The sequence below is a fragment of the Ixodes scapularis genome, unplaced genomic scaffold (assembly GCF_016920785.2).
Source record: "Ixodes scapularis isolate PalLabHiFi unplaced genomic scaffold, ASM1692078v2 PGA_scaffold6__148_contigs__length_123643588, whole genome shotgun sequence".
In the NCBI taxonomy this organism is placed as follows: domain Eukaryota; kingdom Metazoa; phylum Arthropoda; class Arachnida; order Ixodida; family Ixodidae; genus Ixodes; species Ixodes scapularis.
Window position 1 is genome coordinate 16,708,112 of NW_024609881.1, and position 16,879 is coordinate 16,724,990.

Here is a 16,879-nt window from a genome sequence, read left to right on the forward strand (position 1 = left end):
CAAGGGACTGGCAGAAAATTCCTAGCTGATAGAGGGTGCATGAGTCGCACCAGCCGCATCAGCATCAGCAACATGGCGGCGGCCTAGGAGCATTTTTTTGGAAAGGTGTATAAAGCAGACGAAATCTGTCGGCCCGATGGGTTTGAGATTTCGAATGACGTGAAATGCCTTAAAAAGGTTTCAACTCGATTTTGAAAGCTCCAGTTCGATAATGTCCGTGTGGCGCATCTCTCCGTGGCAGGACCTAAGCCACAACGACCTGCGGGAGGTGCCGACAGACCTGGAGCGTGCACGGGGAATCCTGGTGCTCAACCTGGGCTACAACAGGTGGGCGACAGGCCTGTGCACAAGGAGGCTTTAAGGGCAAAAATGCTCCATATCAAAAACTGGCAGTATTTTTAAAAAAATTTGATTTTGGGTTTTGTGGTGTTTCATTACTTTTTATACTTCATATTTGATGTATAAAAATAATTAGTGCCGGTTATGATCGCTAAATTAGTCAGATGAGCGTTTGAAGACCTCCAGGCAACCCAGAACGGCACGAATTTGAGCCATTTTATCTGAGCTTGTTTCCTCGAGTTACGACGTTGCCCGCCATCTTATTTACATTGAAAAGTAGGCCTAGCCATCCTCTCTCCGTTGCAGTCTTTTGTATTTTCAATTTATCACAAATTGATTAACAAATGTTATTTTTCGCACCGCAGAAGAGTATTGCTACACATCTGTGGTAACATTCTGATCCTTTTTTTGTTTTTATAAAATTTTGGTGCATCTTCACTGTTGCAAGAATTTCTGTTCTTAATATTCCCCTATCACAACCAAATTTGGCATGCATATACATCTAGGTTTGGTAGGAATGTTTTCTTTTTTTATATATTTATGAAAAATTTAAGAATTGTTTGTTAGCCAGCTGAAATAGCATTTTTCCTATTTTTTAATTATATTAAATGAAACAAGTGTTACATTATTTTTGCTGTTCAGTGTACTTTGTGGTTTAAAAGGAGCAAATTGATTTATTTTATTAGGCTTTTCTAAATGTGCAGCCATGCCTCACGTGTGCACAAGAACATTGTTTTATCTGCATGCACATTGCATCGAGAACCTAAAAAAACAAAAGAAAACACGCTATATTATATCTAATACCGAATTCATAAAGGGGAGATTGAACAGTATAAACTGTAAAAATATGATTTCCACATCGCAAATAAAAAAAAAAAAAATTGTTTCCCCTGGCCAAGTCCCCTTAAAAAAAAAAAAATCTGAAAAGAAAAAGAATTAATTTAAACAGTCTGGTTGGGACAGACATCTCGCGTTGTCAGTATTGCTCTAAAAACAAAAAAATTTTGCATACAGTTAATTTTTTTACACGCGTCTGTCCTTACTAGAATTTAAAAAAAAAAAAGTTTTTTTAGGTTTTTTTTTAATGTGCAGAAGGTCGCACAAATATTCTCCATATATAGACCTTTTTTTTGAAAGATGGCAAGAGAGAAAAGCGGAAAGGGTTAGCGATGCTTTCCCCCTAACTGGTTAGTTCGAAACGAGCGGAAGACCCGGCCTTTGTCTTGTGTGTTGCTCCAAGTTCACTTGTTTTCTTTGCGGTTTCCTTCATTTCTTTACTTCCAGGTTTAATTAGAGCTATTGCTTTCATTGACGACAATCCCCTGATCATAGGAACACCATTGTTTGGCAATAAGCTGCACGAATAATAACTGAAAGCGCAGAACGTTATCGGAGGACATCCGTTAAGCACACGGGATCCGACAAGGCAACTGCGGCTGCCGTGTCTTCAAACTCGATTGCTTTGCAAATGGCCAAGACCTCCGGCGGCAGTGAATGCATCCGTAATCCGAAAAGACTTTTTCCCCGACGCCATCCTCTCGAGTGTGCTCTGAACATTTTGTGAATGGAGCCCTCACCAAACTCAACTCTGTACCATCAATTAATATGGGCAACGCGTGCAAGGCGCATGCAATTTTTCTCGAAAAAATGGCAGTTTCAGCTTGTAACTTTTCGTAACTTAACGTATCTTAATGGTGACATTTTTCCGTGGTGGCATTGGCTCGATTTCATCGTCTACAACGCTTAGTTGAAGGCTCATTTCTGCCACCGGGTGTGGCTTGAAGTCGTCGAAAAGTTCTATTGGTTTTCCTGAATCGCAATCTCTTGCGCGATACCAGAGAGCCGTGAACTTGACCGTCACAACGCGACTGGATCCTACTTATTTTGAAAATTCATACATAGCGTAACTGCAGTGATGTGATTGCTGCGCCAATTGCGCCAAACTGCGCCAAGGGGCTAACCCTGCTACATCCTGCTACATCCTGCTACATTTTGCCAAAATATGGGTAATCTGCGCCAAGCTTGCGCCAAAGAACCCTTTCAAAACCGAAACTAAACTGATAACCGTAATTGAGCATGCGTGAGCTAGGTAGCGCAAGCGGCCGCCCGACACATCGTCTATCCGGTCTTGCATGGCCTTTCCCGCCGTCTCGCGTTTCGCGCTCTCGTCGTCCCTAAAATCTTGTTTCGCGTCTTTTTAAAAAAAATTTCAAGGATAGACGTGGGTGAGTGTGGACGCTCCGACGTTAGTGTGCTGAGAGTGTCTCTCCACATCGCTGCAGATATGGCGCTTTCTAAACTGAAACGCATCGACATTACTGTTCTTTTTAGAATGATACGCTGCTACAAAAATCTCTATTTAACTCAAACATTGCCTGGCTCAGTATTGATTATTTAGGTTTCTCTCGGTGGGCTTTCTTTCAAGAGGGACCCCGGTACGTTAAGAAGTCTGCCGTGACAGAAAGTTGCTGAAGTGAGCTAAAGCAAAGAAGACAATGTTTGCACGCTGAACCCGTACAGCGCGCTTGTTTGTTACGAGTTCAGTCATTGCACAAAGCGTTCCAAGAACGTTTTGACCCTGGCTCGCGATGTCATACACCGATGCGCCCAGGTTCTTTTTTTCTGTGCGTTTAGCCTGTATTTCACCTGCCGGTCTGGCAAGCACGCACCGCTGGACTGTTTATTGTTGTGTGCTGGGCAGTTACATTTTGCATACTATTTTGGAAACCAGTTGGCGACGGAGTGAAGTTGCATGGCTTCGGTTTCGATTGAGCAGCCGTTGCCTCCGGGCGCGCGACGATGCACGCGCAATCGCAAGCCCGCCGAGGTTGCCCTCACATGCATGTGAACATGATTGCACGAAAGAGGCACCATCCGGGATGCTTGCAATCCATTGTTTTACGTTTGCTTACTTTTTATAAAAATCTGGCACGTCGGGAGCCAGTAAAACGGTGGCAGGTGTTTTTTTCCGAATTGCTCGGCAACGCTTGCAGCACTGTATACTTGTGGGATGTCTCAGCAGTAAAAACACAAGCCGCGAGTTCCGTCACAATACGTCAAAACACAACACAAACTGCCCTTCGTTTGTCCAGCACTTAAAACAAATATTTATTTTTCTAAGAATATCTGCTCCAAAGGCCACTTTTTCTGCACCGAAACACTGTTTTGGCTGCTCCAAAAGTGGCTTTTGTTGCTCCAAAACACTGTTTTGGCTGCACCAAAGGCCACTTTTGCTGCTCCAAAACACTGTTTTGGCTGCTCCAAAAGGTGCTCCAAAATGGCTTGGGCCAATCACATCACTGTAACTGTAAAGAAAACTTAAATTTCTATTGCTGAAACATGCTCTTGCATCGACTTTGAAACGTTGAATCATTGATCAACTCGCTCCGGCAATAGACCCATCTCGACTTCACTGTTTTCAGTTCTCGACAAAAAGCACGCTCGTCGACGCAGGAACCTCAATTAAAACTTTAATGAACATCTGCAAGCCAGATGGAGCTAGCTCCCTTTGATTGTTACCTGCACTGCTCTTATTTCACGCGTCCTTTTTCACATTATATTTCATTGTTGTGGACGACACGAGACGCCAAAAATATTCTCGGCGTACTGCATCTAAAACAACGAAAAGTCTGAAGAGAAATTCAGTCGCTTTTAACTGATACAATGTTTTGAGTACTCGCCTTCGGCTTATATCGGTGATGCGTTCAGTGCTGCACTTCTCGGCATCGCTGCACTGGCGGATGCCTTAATGCGGGGCAAGAAGCATTTCCAATGAGTTGAAAAATGCCATCCACGGCACACAAGAACACAACACGCGCCCTAAGTCGGATGCCCAACGCTTCGGAGTGCCAACAAGCACACCCATTGCGAGAGTGGCGTCCCGAAGGGCACTTTCGCCAACGTTTTTAACCACTTGGCATGCCCGCAGAACCTGTGACGCTCACTAGATGGCGCCACAGTACTCAAAATGGCTCTGTCCATGATGAAACGGTCAATGTGGAGCAAAGTGTGACGGAAGAAAGCGTGGTCACGAAATGTCCCCTCAGTGTCTCTTCCAATAGGAAGACTCCGTTAATGGGTGCCGCCGTGTAAATATGGGGCAAACAACTGTGTTTCCATGCCATCGTCATGGCAATGCGGTTGTTTGCTGCAAAAGCTAACCGTAACCGCGGGCAGACGAAGCAGACCACGGGCACCGAGGAGATACATCTCCGTGCCTGTGGTCGACCGAGCGGTGAGCAGGCGATCGGAGCAGCGTCAATGTATGGGGCAGCCTGGGATTGAGTTCTTTTTCCTGGGAAGTTGGAATCCCAAGTGAGGTGCTCGCAATATGATGGAGGCTTATTGCTAAGAAGGCGCTATGCAACCAATGTTTCAATTGCACCTCAAAAGATCCCCGTGCCGTCACTCTAGCACACCCCCTTGGGGGGTGTGCTAGATGCCTTCCATTAGTTTGATACATAAAACCCTCAAGTTTGAATTGTAGAGGTTCCAATCCTTTTTGTGTTTCGTTTTATTCTATACTTAGAAACCTATGTTTCCAGTGAGGCCTCATGATCCAGCACTACAAATGTCTTGGCCAGGGTGTCGAACCGGAACCGAACCGAACCGAAAACCGGAACCGAACCGTTATTTTTAGCCGAACCGGAACTGAACCGAACCGAAATCTTCGCCGCCATCTTGGAACTGAACCGGAACCGAACCGAAAAAAAATACAACGGTAACCGGTTCAAAACGGTTCAAGGTATTCTTTTTTCGTTTTTGTTAGTATCACAAAACGAGCATATGGGAATATGAAATTGTCGGCTGTATTTCTATCTATTGTTCGAATTGTCACATACAGAATTGCAATGTATGGTAAACTGTGGGTTTTCGTGGCGCTTTTGTACTGGCACTATGATTAATCATGTGTCACGTTGTCACGTGACGTCATGGTGTCAATACATGCTGTCAAGTAATGTCACGGGACCCTGTGACGTCACGTGACTCACTGCGTCAAGTCGATTTAATTTGAGAAAGTTACTAGATGTATTAACCTTGTTGACAGCGTGACGTAACATGATATCACGATTTTGCACCGAGTCACGTGACACCGTGACGTAAACAATTTTCATAGCCCCGAATCAGGGATGGGCAAAATACATGCATATTTGTATCGAAATACAAATACAAAATACTTCGTCAAAAAAGTATTTCATTACAAATCTAATTACATTTCCAAAAAAGCATTTAATTCCAAGATACAAATACAACCAAATGTATTTGGTCTCCTCCAAATACTTTTCCAAATACATTCCTCAAAATTTGCGTCAGCGACTTCAGGGCACCTGCAACGGGTTTCTGGGTATCTCATTTTAATTTTGCATCGCACACTCGGGAGTTAGTGTGCGAGGCTCTAGTAACGTAATAGAAATATAATCACAAAAAATGTAATCAGCTTGGACGTAATAGGTGAAAAAAGTACAGAGCTTCAAGCAGCTTTTTTTGTCGATTACATTTTGGTATAGACCAGGGGTGGCCAGGCTGATCCGGTCTAAGAGCCGCAAACAAAACCACGAAACTTCCAAGAGCCGCAGGGGGGGGGGGGGGGACAAACTTTAGTCCAGAGCAATAATCGAAACTCGAACTGGCTTTCAGTCTATCCATGTCAAAAGCAGTCTAACTCTACGTAAGGTAGGAGAAGCACAAGACTACCAAACCGCAACCTGTCTTTCGATTTAAAACGTGGTCCATTTCTTGCTTTGGGGAAATGCATGGGGGGAGTGGGGAGGGAGCCGAGAGCCAAACTTTAATACGCGAAGAGCTGCATGCGGCTCGCGAGCCGCAGCTTGGCCACCCCTGGTTTACACCAACAAAAAACCGAGACGACCAAGACGCGCAGCCCTAGCTAGAGAATTTTTTATTGTCGCAACTCGCACCAGTTAAGAAAATCTGACGCCCCGCGCATTTAAAATGTTCCAGGCAAAAATATAAATGGAAATCAGGCTGGAAAGCATCGCAAATTGTCACAGCCACTTATTTAGCCAATCTGCCTGTGAACGTCGATTTCGTCACTATTCTTGCCCTGGACTAGCACCGTAATCACAAAGTCACTAAACGCTTGTGCTTGATTGAGAGACACTGCATTCAGTGCAGAACGTAGTTTTCTTCCTGCTCTGGACAGTGCCTTTAAAATAAAGCCGGAGGAGAAAAAGAAAAAAGCCCCATGGCTGAATAAAGGATGGAGACTATATCTTACAACCACATGCATAAAAACAAGAATTGTAACTTTGGCAATAACATTTATTTAACGTAATAGAGGCAAGTGCCGCAGTCGCCCGGCGTGCCCGGGCGCCCGCGGTGAGCGAGACGCGAACTGCCTCAGGACTGGTGTATGAAGAGATGAAGAGTTTCTTGGTTTGTTGCCGTTGGCGTTGAGGTGAAGAAAGAGCAGCTTTGGACACGTCTTAGGATGATCAAAATGAGTCCTGACAGTAAATTTGAGGGATGTATTTTCGCCCACAAAATTGTATTTAATTACAATTGTATTTGAGATACCCACGCTTTAGTATTTAAATACACACGTCAAATACATTACCCAATTTGTAATTAAACACAAATGCAAAATACACAAAGTATTTGAAATACTGCCCATTCCTGCCCCGAATCGAGTGCTCAAGTTCATGCCAATCAGCATCGCCGAACATTCGGGCAACGGCTTGTGTTCAATTAAAGATGATAATAGCCCAACTCTAACAATATCTGAAGCTCCAACCCAAGCTTTTGCTTTCTAAACTCTTGCGCATGGCTATGATGAACACTGACGGTATATAATTAGCGTCAGATCACGTGGCTGCTTGTTCAAATTGCGAGTTGAGGAGGGGATCGACAGCTATTTGTTTCTTTATTTTCTTTTGCATCTGCTATTTTTTTTTCTTTTCGCAAGCTATCAACGTCAGGGGTTACTTCTTAACAGTATTTATTGAAAGTACAAAAACAAATGTTGCACAACCAATTTTACATTATTGAAGCACCCAAAAATGTTTTCGTTATTGGGGAGGAGGAGCGACCGTGACGCCCCAAGCGGTTAACTTTAGAACTACACGGATGGGGACAATAAATACAATGACTCAGCGCTCGGCCGACATAACCGAGCGCGGCGTCAGCGTTCGGCTGGAGTTCGTCTTCTCCGGTGAGGAAGAGGACAAGCACCACGGATTTTGGCCAAGCAATGGCCAATGTCTGGCGATGGTCTTTTGGCCAGTGGCCAGAGAGTGGCCATTCATTGGCCAATGCTTGGCCGATGGCTGATGGCCAGTGGCCATTGGCCAATGGCCAGATAAAGGCCAGTCACCGGCCAATCTCTGGCCACTGTCTGGCCACTTGGCCAAGGACCACAGCCAGCCACTGGCCGATGACTGGCCAACTCTGTGCTGCTTGGGGGGGGCTCTTTTGTTTCCACTCCGGCCTGCATGAACAATGCAGCATGCATGGTCCCAGCTCAGCACAAAAGCCGAAGTGGGCCCAGCTCGCATTCTCTGAGTATAGATCCGACACTTAACGTCGCTTCGTCGATTGTTAGTATTTTTTACATTAAACTGTGCCTTGCGCTCTATTGTAGAAGATGACATGGGCATGCACATAAGGCCTGTGTGCACGTGCAGAGGCCTTGTGTTGAGTAAACACCTAGGTGTGGGGAAACAAACGGGTAAGAACGCCCCCTATAGTTCGATCGCCTGCCCAATTTTTGAACTGTACGGAAAAAAATACTTGAAAGAAAAACTGAAAAAAAAATATTGACCTCAGGGGAGAGCCGAACATTGGCAGTCGCTTTAAGGCTGTGTTCCAAATCTTACCCAAATGGATCCGAGTTACTCCCGCGGGTCATGTCACGTGACATCACAGATTGAAAAGTGCTGGACGCGGCTAGGTTTTGGAACGCCAGAAAACAAAACCCTTATTCTGGAGTAAGATCATGTAAATTTTGGAACACGGCCTAAGTCTCACACGAGCGTCGTTCTCAAGGTTTCTACTACCTCTGTATTTTGCTTAAAGGAACAATACAAATATTTCTATACATTCACATAACGCTGCTTAAAATCACTTCCTAACGTTAATAACTAAATAAACTTGGCTTTGCTCTTTTTTTTTAGGCAATGGCAGTGGCCAAAAAATTAGAGAAATATGAGCATCGTTGATCCCCTCAACTCGGAGCCAGAAGCGGCCTCCTGGCCTGGTACCTATCTGAGGCCGCCAACGTTAATCATGCCCCCGTGGTGGGGTTGGAAAGGAAGAAAACGCCTGCTGGAGCTCCAGGCATTTTTAGAGTTCGGCTAATCTCATCACCGCAGTGGTTGGACACAAGCCACTACCCGGGTGTCCGCCGAGGCATTGATTGTTACGAGCCGATGTACAGTGCTCACGCAGTTCTCGTGTCTCATCCATGAGCCGCGCTCGACTGTCGTCAGGCGGGTGGTTTCGATCCCCCAATTACGTCGTCAAGCTTTGCGAAGGCAATACTGAAAGATATAGTTCCCTTTTATTCTCGTAATTCCACCATGACAAGGGAACTTCTGAATCAGTGGCGGCCTGTGCGAGTATACTTGGGTCAGACTAGGACGAATACGCCTCTGAAAATTCATGAACATTCCAACCCGATATCATTTGATGACCGCTTTAAACTTCGCGGGGTGCAAAATAATACAAAAAAGCAATGGAGGGTTGCTGTTAACAAGTGACAAATAAAATTGTGGATTTAGCACACACAAACGGAGGAGGCAATTCCTCAGGAATACTTTCAGCCTTTCCACCTTGGTGAAGAAGGAACACCAGCGAAGCTGTACTATGGTGGGAATGAAGTTATGGGCCGGCCGCAGGTCGGCAAGCCAGAGTGCAAAGACTGGAGAGGTTGTCGCCATCAATGCGCGACGGCTGCAACCAGACAACCGGGAAGCCGGTTGTCTGGTTGCCGCCGTCAATTATAGATGGCGGTAGCTGTCCAGAGTTTTCTGTTATTATTTGTTTGCTGACTGACATGATGGGAAACTGACCCTTAATAGCTCCGCTGTAAAAATAAGCGCGTGTGTGTGCGTGAGTGCGTGTGTGTGGGGGGGGGGGTAGTTTTAAAAACATACTCTGTTGTAAAGAGGTTCCCCTTTCCCTCATCTTTGGCGGAGACCAACAAGCGTGGGCCCGGAAACTACTTTGTTTGCAAAAACACTCTTGCCAAAAAGCACGTTTTTGTCGTGCCAGACGGTCGCGCAGTTCCTCGCGAAGATGCACTACGAATAATAATACGTGCCTTTCAAATACTTGGCTTTCACTGAGCTTGAACCTCCTGCAGCGTGAATTTTGCATCATCGAATTTGATTTTCTTAGCAAGAAGCCACAATGACTACTAGCATATAGTATGATGACGTCACGTGCATGCCATGCTAAACAGTTCAGCTTTCTGGTGAAATGTGATGTTCGCAACACTAGCAATAGATGTCCTACTTGTAAAGTTTTATTTATTGCAGTCTCGCGATGATAGATGGCAGCCCAGAAAAATGCTAGAGCGCATGATTATTGAAGCACAGTGTTGTAAAGCGAGGGCCCAAAACAAGTGCAGGTGAAACCGAATGTAACATTAGCTTCGCGAGGTAGTATTTTGCGAAGTTTAGAGCTCATGCAAGCTGATGAAATGAGATTTATATTAAGATTTTAAGAACTTCATCGGTCCTTCGCGCTATTCGTGTAAAATTATTAATTTCATTGCGTGCACCTTTACGCATCTCTTTTTCCAGTAAGGCGTTCTGTAAGAGATTATTTAGGAAAATACCATTATTTTCTCTTTTTTTAACATTTCGAGTATTTGCTTTCAGATCTGTCATGTGAACACAGAGTCCTTTTTGGCGTACCCTGCAACCCAATGTTTCACACTGCCAATCAGCAAACAGAAAAACACTTTTACGCAGACTCAACAGCTCGCGTATTTTCGAGTATCTTCCTTCCGTGTCGGTCTCAAGCGGTTATGTGAACTTTTAAGGTAATATTTATTGATCATTATAAAAATATATTACATTGCTAACTGAATATTTGACAACATAAATAAATGGCCGACCACCCAAAAGCTATGCCCCCCAAAATTATTTGAACTGTATTCTGCCAATCTTTTCCGGCGTTTGTATCCCCGACAGGCACGTTGAAGGTTATTTGGGACAGCTTTACATACATTTCTGATTTTGAAGCTAATTTAAACAACAATTTGTTCCTCACAATCATAACTTCTTAAACATATAGAAGCCTGTTATTGCCTCTTCTATGTGGTAAACATTGCTTTAATGTGTCTCTGGGCTGAACAAAAACAAAGTAAACAGGGGCGCGCGGCTGAATAACCATGACGATTACGCACGTAAACTGTCAGAAAATATCCAATGAAGTAGCTGCCATGCCGAGAAAAACTTTAAATACTACTTCGTTTTACTTAATAAAGAAGGTACTTTGGGGGACGCTTAAGCTTCGGCTTAAAATCGCCTCCTTACTTGCCGCGCAAGCGTGCCTCGGTTGCCTAGTCAGGAGCGTCTGACTCGCAACCGAAGGGTCGTGGGATCAAATCCCTCCTAAAATTCTTTTTTTTTTTCTTTAAGGCAAAGAGAAATTATTAGAGACATACGGCGACCTGCAATTCACGTTACATGTCATGTTTTAATCACTTTCATTCCATGCGTGATGTCACGTTTCACGTGAGCATTGTGAATTGTTTGAAATTCTTGAGCGAGGGCATGTAGCTCTGACTTCATGACCTTATCGACCATTCAGGATTTTCCAGTCACGTCACCGAAATCGGCTTTTCTGCGACATGAGCTTCTCAGTGCTATTGCGTTAAAATAATTAATTAGCAAGGGTGATGCTCATTTGCAAATTAAATTGACCGGCCTCTTGTCAAGAGCAAACCTCAATAGCCAGGCTATGCCAGCTTATCCTGTATAAGAAAATGTTAACTAACGTGGGCAAGCGCTATTTTGGGCCAGATTCGATCTGAGTGCGAATGTGCATATAGATTAGACTGAACAATTTTGATTGCTCCTTGCTGCATGATTAGTCGCATGCATCGCGGTGCTGAGTGTAAGCAATGTTTGGTTAAAACAACAAGCATTTTGATTGACGCTCGGCATTTCTTTAAAAAATAGACTGAAAGGGATTATCCCAGAACTTTCGTGACATTTTGAAAATTTCATTGCTTTTTGCTTAGTTGTGTCGTCATCATATACATATATATATTGTGAAACATATTTAGTAAACAATATTTCACGATATAAATGGCCACGAGGCGCCCATTTCATAATTTTGTGCAGTAATTAATTCCTTAGTTCGAGGACACAATCACGATTTAACTTTTAATACTGCGACACAAAGTTGTACCAATCAAGGGTATTTTTGGTGACCATGCCATACTTGGCGTCAACATTTTATACTGTGTGAATAAATCAGCTTGAATTTTAGAATTTTACTTAAACACAAAGAAAGGACAGGAAAAGACAGTATAGTTCTAAATTCGAAGCTGATCAATTTACAGGTATGTACCAACAAGCTCAGCTCCTTACTGTTATACTGAAACATTTGGATTCAGGTAAATATATGTTACTGGTAATGTGTATGTTATGTCGTATGAACACGCCGTTATGTATGTTAAGAAATTAAAAAAAAATGAATTTCATACTTTTGGTATTTTAAAAAAAAGTTAATTGCACAGATGAGAGGAGAAACTATATAGTTGATTGTTTCACGGCGTAAATAGTGTATAGTGTCAGAACAACGCGGAAAATATATTATCAATTTAGTGGTTCAAACCGGTTCGAACCTGTTCGAACCGGTTTGAACCGTTATTTTTTGCTCCCCGGAACTGAACCGGAACCGAACCGAAAGCCGTGAACCCGAACCGGAACCGAACCGATAAAAATTTCGGTTCGACACTCTGGTCTTGGCCCTATTAATGCAGAATGTCCTTTAGTGCTGGTTTCTAAGTCTAAAGCACCACGAAAAGTTCTCGCCAAAACATAACACAGCGAAGTCATTTGACATGAGTGTAGTGAGAAAGCCTGACTGAAGTAGTTTGCGTGTGTCTTGGGGCATCCAGCAAGCTTTCCAGCTAAATTTAGGTCATGTGACACTGGACGTCATGTGACGTGTGATGCCACGTCACACCGTCTGGTCACGTGACCACACGACCCCTAGTGGCACCAACCCCTGAAGCCAAATGGGTAGACAGGTAAAACAGATGCAAACAGGCAAACACAAACATGAAACACGTTTTGTGTCTATCTGCTTGTGCGAAGTAGTACTAAGTCTTTTAGTAAAATTGATTTGATCGTGATAGCGTGGCCTAAAATGTGTTCCTTTTGGGCTAATTACTCGAGAACAAACCTGAAAGGAGTTCTCTCGACGGGAATAAACAGAAACAAAAACTTTGGCAAAGTATCTGAAGGAAGTTGGGAGAAAACAAATTGGCTAAAAAGGCTTTACATGATGTTAGACAAAACACTTCTGATCAACAAACATAAATTTATAAGACCTGATATCTCTAGAATAGACCCTTTTCAAAACCAAATTGAGTAAGATTGGCAGTCGCCATTTCTTGGGCACAAAGCATGTGATTGGACCCAAGTCATTGCCGAACGCTGACACAGCACGTTCTCGAAAGGAGTTGAGCCAAGTTCACGCTGAACGCCAACGCAGTTTTCATATCCAATGTGTGCTTAGAGCTCGTGCCCAAGCAATGGCGAAGTCGGACAACTGGTATAGCAGCTACTAGGCGGCGTGCACTTTGGAAAAGTGTCTATTAAGCAAATGTTTATACCAGATAAATTAAAGAATAAAGATGTGCCAAGGTGTGCTTCAGAAATTCTTATTTTCCTCGAACAGTGAGGGCGCAGCGTACTCTGCCAGAGGGGCCTTTTACAGCAAAACCCGTCTCTTTGTTTGTAAAGTGCCTACCATAAAGTTCGAAAAGAATGCCCACCCAAAATTAAAGGGGCACTGACACCCCAAAGGTCATATTTTTTTTTATTGTGTAAAACGATGCAAGTTGCAGTCATAGACACGCAAAAAAAAAACGCATCGCAAAAAAAATTTTCTTGCGCGCCCGCGCCGAAAAATTTTTGCCGTTTGATTCTCCCGCCTCTTGCCTTCTCGCTTCTTTTGATCCATGACGTTAAGAATCATGAAATTTAGAAGCTTTGTAGGTGACATTTCTATAACATTTAATAACGGCCATCGTAAAACATGTTTTTTAATGCAATTGCGAACGCACTACGGCCCTTCTTTTTGAAATACCAGAAATCGGAGTCCGTTGTGGTGCCGTCTCCTGGATTTGTATCCTCCCACGGAAAACAAACGACACTGCTCAAAACCGGTCCGCCGGCGTTCGCTTGCGCTCGCTCCTTTCCTCCTCGCTTTGGGTCGCGATGGCAACAGCAGAGAGTCGTGAAAGAAAGTGGACTCTCAGGACTCCGCAATATTTGACGTCAACGCACCGGCGTGGATCGCGCGGGAACTTCGAATTCGGCATTTGGAAATTGTTTTTTACTTCACAAATACTGAATTCCCAAATTTCAAATTTTTTGGGGTAATGTCCCGGCATCGTTTTGAATTGTTTGGGATAATAAAGAAATATATAATTTTGATGTGTCAGTGCCCCTTTAAGAGATAAATGGTGAAAATCATGGGGTGGGCGATGTTTAAGAATGTAACAGCGAAATTTTATAAAAAATTGGTTATAAGCATGGGGGGAAGGGTCACACCCCTACAAACTATGTTAAACGGGAACTGGTGCCACAGGCCGCGGACACGGCAGATTTGCTTCAGAACAAGCGAGAAATACGCTGGAATTCGCTTCAAAGTTTCCTATCATGAAAACCGGTACCGCAGAACGCGGAGGCAGCAGATTCGTGCCTCACAGTGTGATCAACACATGAGAACCACCTACAAACACGAGTGCTTCAGGAACTGATATCGCGCTACGAATTCGCATGGCATGGAAAAAGATTCCGCAGATAGTGGATGCTGCAGATTCGCGTTTCACATTCGCGTGCTACGGTGCGATAAACATGGGGACATGTGCAAACGTGCCTGTCACACGTACCGAAGCCACAGATCGTGCAGTTGACGCGATTCCCGTCGGACATTGCGTGATCTGTATCTGGCGGAAATCAAGGGGGTGGGCAATGTTTCAGAATTTTTATGTTAAGCATATTCAGCCCAAAAACACGGGACGGGCGATCACGAGGATGGGCATTCATATGGGACTTTACCGGAGATATGCGATTTTAAAGAATGCACCGCCACTGTTCTGCGTGTCTGTGTGAGTTTCGAGGAGTGGCGCTGACCTGGCGCGCATGTCTCTGGCGCAGGATTGAGTCCATACCTCACCAACTGTTTGTGAACTTGGTGGATCTGGTTCACCTAGACCTGAGTGGAAACCAGCTCGGTGAGTGCCTTCACGTTAGGGCTTTCGAGTCGACATAATGGCTTAGTTACATTGTTGAACATCTACTAACACCGCCGTACTTCACGGAATGATTTCGCGAGAGCATTGGTACAGTTTGGGCCATTTATAGCGAGCTCGGGAATAGCAAAATGTAGACGATAAGGAACATGTTCATTTCACACTCGTGGTCCCATTGGTAGCATGCAACGCCTAAATGGGGACATGCCACCTTGTTTTGGCAGCTGGTCGGCAACACCGTCAGCGACAACTTCCGCGTTACGTCGCATGGTGACGTGCTGTCCGCTCCAACCTCATCTAATGCGCCCGCAACGTCTTGGCCGCGTCTGCGCCTTCCCACGACCGTGTTTCTCGATCTCGCTCCGGAGTGAAGGTTTCGCACTTTTACATTAGAAAACCTACGTCGAGCATTGTTCCGTAAGTGTTCTCCCATTATCCGACTTGCCGGAGTTGCTTGGAGCTCGGTTACAGTCGCGTCCCTCGCAATCGTAGGTGGCAACAACGGCAACGCTCTGCCACGTTTTTCGTTGATCTGCGCCAGAATGTGCCTCCGAGAAGCGCTTGCACGTTTTTGGTGGCTCGAAATTACTACGGGACGAAATTCGCCAGTGTCGGCGATTAGGAAGTATTTTCGCTCTTCTTTTTATCAGATTGCTATTCGTTTGCTGGTGGATGGAGTTGGCATATTGGGATCGAGATAATCGCCGCTGTTTTCACACGGAGGAGATTCGTGTTTTTAATTTCCAAGTCTCATATAAAAAAGTTGCCATGTGGGTCTCATATAAAAAAAATTAAAGACTCTTACAATTCTCTGTAATGCCGAATTAGAGCACAGTTCTTGAAAAGGAGAAGGGGAGGGTATGCCCCACCGTATCCTCCCCTCCTTCTTGCCTGCTGCCCTCCCATTTAGTGGGAAGTTTTCACTAAATTTAGTAGAATTTCTCCGCTAAATTTAGCGGGGAAATATTGCCGCTAAATCTATAAAGGAAATTTAGCAAAAATTTTGTCGTTAATTTTAGCGGGGAAACTGAAGTTGTGTTGAGGTCATGTGACGTCAATTTCCCCACTAAATTTAGCCAGGCAATTTTCCCGCTAAACTTAGCTGGAAAATATTTTCGCAAAATTTACCGCAGAAAAAATTTCATAATGCAGCACGCACGGTTACGCCGCCGCTGATGCGGACGGCAATGCCGCTGAACTTGAAGACGGGTGCCTAAGAGCTGCGCTCTAAAAGTTCCAATAAGGCGTACAAGTCGACGGAAATGAATTTTTCGTACACGAGATGGGGAGCTTGCCTAAGGGAGAGAGTGATCGTGTGAGAGGGAGTAATCACACATGCGACAAAGCTCCGCCCCCGTAACTGTTCGCTCCTCAGTAGCAGGAGAGCAGAAAGGGCAGAGGAAATCTCGGCCGGGTGTTCCTCGCATTTCTTGTTGTGCGTCTGGTAGTCAACAAAAACGATGTACCTTTCGAGGGATCTTTTTTTTCTCTTTCTCAAAGGCAAACTCCTTATTCGTAAAGAATCGGCAAATTTCCGAATGACGCTGGCATTCGGCGCCCGAACGCCACAGCTCCCTCTGCCAAGGAGCAGATGGCGCTCTTGCTCACTCTGATTGGAGGGATACAGTAAATAGAGGCAAAAGCAGCTAGCCTCTGTCTACCCACTATCCTCCCAGTCGGAGTTCGGAGCTGCGATGTCTGTATGCACCGTGCAAGAAGCAGGCAAACTTGCTTGCCGTATTAACTTTCAATGAAGTTTGAGCCCACTTTTTAAATAAAAAAAAAGTCTAAGCGCCGCCGCAGATACAACAAACGAAATTGCCATAGTTGAGAAACGTTTCCCGTTGAAGACGAGGAACTGGTAAGACCGAATCTAAGCTAAAGACATTGCAACACATTTTCGATTGAAAAATCTTAAAATCAGGTCGACAGCGTTCCTTGTGTTGTTGCAGAGACGCTACCGCCGCAGATGCGGAGGCTGGTGAGCCTGCAGACGCTGGTGCTCAACGACAACCCCCTCGGCCACTACCAGCTCAGGTGGGTCACCCCGACAGGTGTTGCGTCTTCTTTATTAGT

At 44.5% G+C, this 16,879-nt stretch overlaps 1 protein-coding gene across 1 annotated transcript in view; it reads left to right on the plus strand.

Annotated features, from left to right (window-relative positions):
• Positions 1-16,879, plus strand: part of LOC8040389 (protein flightless-1) — a 94,645-nt gene that overhangs the window by 9,953 nt on the left and 67,813 nt on the right. Inside the window, exons 4-6 of the mRNA XM_029995004.4 lie at positions 242-327; positions 14,709-14,785; positions 16,756-16,840. Of these exons, the coding sequence (XP_029850864.2) occupies positions 242-327; positions 14,709-14,785; positions 16,756-16,840 (248 nt within the window). The remainder of the gene's footprint in view (positions 1-241; positions 328-14,708; positions 14,786-16,755; positions 16,841-16,879) is intronic.